This window comes from Papio anubis, chromosome 12, assembly GCF_008728515.1.
Source record: "Papio anubis isolate 15944 chromosome 12, Panubis1.0, whole genome shotgun sequence".
NCBI lineage: Eukaryota > Metazoa > Chordata > Mammalia > Primates > Cercopithecidae > Papio > Papio anubis.
The window spans coordinates 113,395,152-113,402,282 of NC_044987.1; the positions used below are offsets into that span (position 1 = coordinate 113,395,152).

At 52.2% G+C, this 7,131-nt stretch overlaps 1 protein-coding gene and 1 non-coding gene across 2 annotated transcripts; both read left to right on the forward strand.

The window, feature by feature from the left end:
• The first annotated feature begins 251 nt into the window (after positions 1 to 251).
• On the forward strand, positions 252 to 358 carry LOC116269966. The gene has a single exon (XR_004177756.1). It is a non-coding gene; the product is annotated as a U6 spliceosomal RNA (small nuclear RNA).
• Positions 359 to 4,797: 4,439 nt separating this feature from the next.
• On the forward strand, positions 4,798 to 6,906 carry COX8A (cytochrome c oxidase subunit 8A (ubiquitous)). Its single transcript, NM_001112641.1, has 2 exons — positions 4,798 to 4,952; positions 6,637 to 6,906. Exons 1-2 carry the CDS (start codon positions 4,839 to 4,841, stop codon positions 6,730 to 6,732), a joined length of 210 nt encoding a protein of 69 aa, NP_001106111.1. The 5' UTR covers positions 4,798 to 4,838; the 3' UTR covers positions 6,733 to 6,906.
• The last annotated feature ends 225 nt before the right edge of the window (positions 6,907 to 7,131 follow it).

The following is a 7,131-nucleotide window of genomic DNA, read 5'->3' on the forward strand; positions in this document are numbered from 1 at the left end:
CACCATGCCTGGCCAAGGTCAGGAGTTTTGAGACCAGCCTGGCCAACATGGTGAAACCATGTCTCTACTAAAAATACAAAAATTAGCCAGGCGTGGTGTCATGTGCCTGTAATCCCAGCTATTGGTGAGGCTGAGGCAGGAGAATCACTTGAACCTGGGAGGCAGAGTTTGCAGTCAGCTGAGAGCGTACCACGGTAAACCAGCCTGGGCTACAGAGCGAGACTCTGTCAAAAAAAAAAACACAAAAAACAGTGCTCACTTCGGCAGCACATACACTAAAATTGGAACAATACAGAGAAGATTAGCATGGCCCCTGTGCAAGGATGACACGCAAATTCGTGAAGCGTTCCATATTTTTTGAAGGGATTACAAACCAAGAGATACAAGTGGCTTCTAGAAATTAAAAAAGGTTGGCCGGGCGCGGTGGCTCACGCCTGTAATCCCAGCACTTTGGGAGGCCGAGGCGGGCGGATCACAAGGTCAGGAGATCGAGACCATCCTGGCTAACACGGTGAAACCCCGTCTCTACTAAAAATACAAAAAATTAGCCAGGCGCGGTGGCGGGCGCCTGTAGTCCAGCTACTCAGGAGGCTGAGGCAGGAGAATGGCGTGAACCTGGGAGGCGGAGCTTGCAGTGAGCCGAAATTGCGCCGCTGCACTCCAGCCTGGGGCACAGAGCGAGACTCCGTCTCAAAAAAAAAAAAAAAAAAAAAAAAAAAAGAAATTAAAAAAGGTAATGGATTCTTTCTGCCCTGGAGCCCCGACAAGAAATACTGGCCTTCTGACATCTTGATTTTATATTGCTGAGCTTTAGAAGTGTAAGAATATAAATTTGTGGTGTTGTAAGCCAAAAACAAACAACAAACTAGAATGGGGTGGGGAAGATGAGGGGGCAGTGAAGAGGGATGAGCTTGGGGCCTGGGAACACATCCCTCCAGAGGAAGCCGAGACACAGCTCCCCTTCTAGGGCACTCCGAGTTCATTGCCGCCTTGCTGTGACACCCGCCCCCATCACCCATGGACTGAGGTTTCTCTTCTGAAGCTCCTGTTTCTCAATCTCTTGCCACCCCATTGCCACCCCCTGCCACAGACTTTGGTTATTAACCTCAATGTCAAAACTGGAACTTCTGGAAAGTCCACCTCTGCAGCAGCATGTGTGGTGGCTAAAAGCATGGGTTTTGGAGGCAACAGACCCGCCCTGTAATCCTGGCAAGGCAGCCTTGTAGCTTCATGATCTTGATCAAGTCACCTGACTCTTCAGGCCTATTTCCTCATTTGTAAAAAATTTGAAATAGGCCAGGTGCAGTGGCTCTCGCCTGTAATCCCAGCATTTTGGGAGGCCATGGTGGGCGGATTGCTTGAGCCCGGGAGTTCAAGACCAGCCTGGGCAACATAGTGGGACTCTGACTCTACAAAAAATAAAAAGTTAGCCAGGTATGGCGGTGTAGTCCCAACTACTCGGGAAACTGAGGCAAGAGGATCACTTGAGCCTGGGAGGTCGAGGATGCAGTGAGCTGTGGTCATGACACTGCACTCCAGCCTAGGCAACAGAGCAAGACACTGTCTCAAATAATTGAAATAATAGTAGTATCTCTTTCATGACATTATTGTAAACCTGGAATGAGGTTGTACCATTAAGACCTGGCCCAGTGGCTGGTCCCACACCCCCTTTCCTTGTCTGCCTTCTACCTAAGTTCAATACTGTTCAGTCTCCTGCAGTTTAGAAACATTCAGAGTGTCTGGTTGGAAACAGTGGTGAACCAACACAGGCTCTGCCCTCAGGTGGCCCCTAGTCTTGATGGAGACCCACCATGTGGGGCAGGGCTGTCACAGGTGTTGCTGGACAGAGAGGAGACACAGGCTTGGGGTGGCCAGTGAAGACATCCTGAGTAGTCCCGCCCCACGTATCTTCCTAGCACATCATCGTTTATTTTCACCGCGACACTTACACAATCGTTTCTAATTAAGTGCCCATTTATTGTCTGTTTTTTACCTTCAGAATGTCAGCTTTGTGACAAGAAACTTTATTCACCTCGTTTATACTGGTGTCTACGATACTTCCTAACACACAGTAAAGGCTAACAAGTATTCACTGAATAAAGTAAGTGGTATCATTAACTGGAAGCCAGGAAGCAGGAGTTAGCTTGGTGAAAAAGGCAGCCTGGATAGGAGCTGAAAAAATGAACATAAAATGCAGAAGCAAGGCCGGGCACAGTGGCTCACGCCTGTAATCCCAGCACTTTGGGAGGCTGAGGCGGGCAGATGACATGAGGCCAGGAGTTCAAGACCAGGCTGGCCAACATGGTGAAACCCTCTCTCTATTAAAAATGCAAAAATTAGCCGGGTGTGTAATTCCAGCTGCTTGGGAGGCTGAGGCAGGAGAATCGCTTGAACCAGTGAGGTGGAGGTTGCAGTGAGCCGCGATTGCACCACTGCACTCCAGCCTGGGTGACAGCATGTCTCAGAATAAAACAAAACAAAACCAAACCCAAAGTTCAGAGGCCAGGCCAGGCGCGGTGGCACATGCCTGTAATCCCAGCACTTTGGGAGGCTGATCTGGGCGGATCGCTTCAGCTTACGAGTTTGAGACCAGCTTGGCTAACATAGCAAGACCCCCCTCCATTTCTACAAAAATTAGGCTGGGCGCGGTGGCTCACGCCTGTAATCCCAGCACTTTGGGAGGCAGAGGCAGTCGGATCACCTGAGGTCAGGAGTTCTAGACTACCTTGGACAAAATGGTGAAATTCCGTCTCTACTAAAAATACAAAAATTAGCTGCGCGCAGTGACAGGCACCTGTAGTCCCTGCTACTAGGGAGGCCGAGGCAGGAGAATCACTTGAACCCGGGAGGTGGAGGTTGCAGTGAGCTGAGATCACACCACTGCACTCCAGCCCGGGTGACAGAGTGAGACCCTGTCTCAAAAACAAACAAACAAAAAAAACAAAAAAAAACAAGGCTGGGCACGGTGGCTCACACCTGTAATCCCAGCACCTTGGGAGACCGACGTGGGTGGATCGCCTGAAGTCAGGAGTTCAAGACCAGCCTGGCCAACATGGTGAAACACTGTCTCTACTGAAAATACAAAAAATAGCTGGGCATGGTGGCAGATGCCTGTAATCCCAGCTACTCAGGAGGCTGAGGCAGGAGAATTGCTTGAATCCGGGAGGTAGAGATTGCAGTGAGCCAAGATTGCACCACTGCATTCCAGCCTGGGCGACAGAGCAAGGCTCTGTCTCAAAAAAAAAAAAAAAAAAAAGCCAGGCATGGTGGTGGACGCCTTTAATCCCAGCTACTCCGGAGGGTGAGGTGGGAGGATGGCTTGAGCCTGGGAGGTGGAGGTTGCAAGGCTGCACTAAGCTGAGATCACACTCCACTCCACTCCAGCCTGGGCTTAGAGCTAGACCTCGTCTCAACAACAACAACAAAATGCAGAGTGCATTTCGAATGCAACAAAAGGCTTGGTGGTGGAAATCAGAGAGCAGGGTTGAAGATGTGGAATATTGAAGAGTTTTGAGAGTTGAGGTTGGACAGTGACATTCAGGAATTGGGATTTTGCCTAGGAAGCAATGGGGAGCCACTGAAAGTATATGACTTGGTCAGATTTAGGTTTAAAAAACCAAGAAGGAAAGGATGGGGGAGGGAGAGATAGAGAAAGGGTTGGAAGAAAGGGAAGTTGGCTGCTCCAGCATGGTAACTGGAATCGAAGAGTGAAATAGTAATTGAGAGTAATTGAGGGGAGTTTGGTTACTAGGTCAGTGTCAGGAATGATGGAGGCCTGGTGGAGAGGAGGGGACTCTGAATAGAGACTTTTTTTTTTTTTGAGACAGTCTTGCTCTCTTTGTATTCTTAGTAGAGACGGGATTTCACCATGTTGGCCAGGCTGCTCTCAAACTTTTTTTATTGTTGTTTTTTGTTTTTGAGACGGAATTTCGCTTTTGTGGCCCAGGCTGGAGTGCAATGGCTCAATCTTGGCTCACTGCAACCTCCACCTCCTGGGTTCAGCAATTCTCCTGACTCAGCCTCCCGAGCTGGAATTACAGGCGCCCGCCACCATGCCAGCTAATTTTTGTATTTTTAATAGAGACGGGGTTTCACCATATTGGCCAGGCTGGTCTCGAACTGTTGACTTCAGGTGATCCACCCGCCTCGGCCTCCCAAAGTGTTGGGACTACATGCGTGAGCCACTGCGCCCGGCCAATTTTTGTATTTTTAGTAGAGACGGGGTTTCACCATGTTGGCAAGACTGGTCTCAAACTCTGACCTCAGATGATCTACCTGCCTCGTCCTCCCAAAGTGCTGGTATTACAGGAGTGAACCACCGCGCCCAGCCCCCTACTTTTGTTTTTTAGTAGAGACGGGGTTTCACCTTGTTGGCCAGGCTGGTCTCAAACATCCTGATCTCTGGTGATCCGCCCGCCTCAGTCTCCCCAAAAGTGCTGAGATTACAGGCGTGTGCCACCACACCCGGCCTGAATAGAGAGAAATTTAACAGTATGAATGGAGGGAGGAGTCAAGAACAGTTTAGGCTTCTCGCGTACATGATTGGGTGGACCGAGATGTCACTCACAAGTATAGGCCTTGGAGGAGGAACAGAACCAGAAGAAGAGCCCTTTTGTGCTCCGCCCATAGCGGTAGGAAGGTGTCAATTGGCTGTTTCGAGGAACGCGCCAAAAACTGCCAAGAGCGGTAGGAGGTGTGTTCTTGCGTCATTTCCTAGAGACTTCCGGGCCGCCGTTTCCCGGCCTCCCCAATGCCGGAACTTCCGGCCGGCGCAGCCATTTTTGCTTGCTGACCTTGGGCTACGGCTGACAGCTTTTTGTGGTGTACTCCGTGTCATCATGTCCGTCCTGACGTCCCTGCTGCTGCGGGGCTTGACAGGCTCGGCCCGGCGGCTCCCAGTGCCGCGCGCCAAGGTCCATTCGATGCCGCCGGAGGAGGAGCTTGGGACTCTGGTGAGGAACTGGCCGGGAAGAGCACGGGAGGCGCCGTGGGCTTGCCCCTTCTGCCTTGCTGACCTCAGGCGGTCCTGAGAATGCCCCGCACCCCGCGCCCCGCAGCGTAGCAGGGAGCAGCATTGCCGGTTTGGGCATGTCTGGAGGGCGCGAACGACGGGGACAGTGCCCGGGCGACAGTCGGGGCTGTCGGCGTTAGGTCTTTCCCCACCGCCCCAGGATCTCGGCTCAGGTCCTGTCAGGCCCTCCCTCCCCTGTCGCCTCCTCGCTGCACTGCCTCGAGCCCATTTTCTCATTGGTTCATTGGGGGACGCCTGACGCTGTCAGCGACGATAATGGTTGTTACCGGCATTTTATTTTATTTATTTATTTTGAGACGGGGTCTCGCTCTGTCGCCAGGCTGGAGTGCAGTGGCGCGATCTCGGCTCACTGCAACCTCCGCCTCCCGGGTTCAAGCGATTCTCCTGCCTCAGCCTCCCGAATAGCTTGGGACTACAGGCGCGCGCCACCATGCCCAGCTGAATTTTGTATATTTAGTAGAGACGGGGTTTCACCATGTTGGTCAGGATGGTCTCTATCTCTTGATCCGCTTCCCTCAACCTCTGAAAGTGCTGGGCTTACAGGCGTGAGCCACCGCGCCCCGCCTGGGAGGGGGTTTTAAGGCAAGGAAGGATAGGTACAGTTTTGGAGTTACTGGCCCATGCAAGGATCCTGGGTGTTAACAAACAAGCTTTGCTTTTTTTGTTTGTTTTTTTTGAGACGGAGTCTCGCTCTGTCGCCCAGGTTGGAGTGCAGTGGTGCGATCTTGGCTCACTGCAACCTCCGCCTCCCGGGTTCAAGCGATTCTCCTGCCTCAGCCTCCCGAGTAGCTGAGATTACGGGCTCCCACCACGACTCCCGGCTAATTTTTTGTAGTTTTAGTAGAGACGGGGTTTCACCATGTTGGCCAGGCTGGTCTCTAACTCCTGATCTTGTGATCCGCCCGCCTTGGCTTCCCAAATTGCTGGGATTACAGGCGTGAGCCACCATGCCCGCCCCAGACCAGCTTTAAAACAGGTTTCAGGCCGGGCACAGTGGCTCATGCCTGTAATCCCAGCACTTTGGGAGGCCGAGGAGGGTGGATCATGAGGTCAGGAGATCGAGACCAGCCTGGCCAAGATGGTGAAACCCTGTTTCTACTAAAAAATACAAAAATTAGTCGGGCGCGGTGGCAGGCGCCTGTAATCCCAGCTACTCGAGAGGCTGAGGCAGGAGAATCGCTTGAACCCAGGAGGCGGAGTCTGCAGTGAACCGAGATCATGCCACTGCACTCTAGCCTGGGTGACAGAGTAAGACTCTGTCTCAAAAAAACAAACCAGGTTTCAATAAATCCTGCTTCCTTTCCCTTCCTTTGTGATCTGGTGGTGGATTTCTCCTTGAACCCTCACCCCAGCTGTCTCTCTTTCCTCTCACTCCTCCCCCTCCTTATAACTGACCCTTTACCTCAAGGGTTAGTGGAGCCTTGGATCTGCTCTGTCTGCTCCCTGGAGCGTGGATTCCTTTAATGTGAGGATGAGGGGCCTCCCACTTGCCTCTGAGTCCTGGCTCCCTGAGGGGGGCTTTCTGCTGCCTGGGAACTGCTAGGACTTAGAGAGCCTAGGGGAATACTGACTCCGAGGTGCCTTCTTTCTTGTGCTTTGTGTAGGAAAAGGCCATTGCGCTTACCTCCTGCTTTGTAAGCCTCTTCCTGCCAGCGGGCTGGATCCTGTCACACCTGGAGGACTACAAGAGGCCGGAGTGAAGGGGGCCATTCTGCTCCTCACACTGTGACCTGACCAGCCCCACCGGCCTATCCTGGTCATGTTACTGCATTTCTGGCCGGCCTCCCCTGGATCATATCGTTCAATTCCAGTCACCTCTTCTGCAATCATGACCTCTTGATGTCTCCATGGTGACCTCCTGGGGGGTCATTGACCCTGCTTGGTGGGATCCCCCTTGTAACAATAAAATCTATTTAAACTTTACTTCAGAAATTCATTGTGCCTTCCCTCCTCCCTGGGCTCATGCTTCCACTGGCACTGGGTGGGGGTGTGGAGAAGAGTGCCCGGCTGACTGCCCTGTGGTGGGTTGTGTGTGCCTGCCTCAGCTGGTCTCCTTGTGTGCTTCCGTGCCTTTAAATGGTGCCTGGCTTCCTGAGAAG

What these genes read in the sequence shown, in the direction of transcription:
- COX8A (NM_001112641.1), top strand. Translation starts at nt 4,839, where the DNA reads ATGTCCGTCCTGACGTCCCTGCTGCTGCGGGGCTTGACAGGCTCGGCC. An exon ending in AGGAGGAGCTTGGGACTCTG is followed by an intron (nt 4,953 to 6,636) that starts GTGAGGAACTGG and finishes TGCTTTGTGTAG; the next exon opens with GAAAAGGCCATTGCGCTTAC.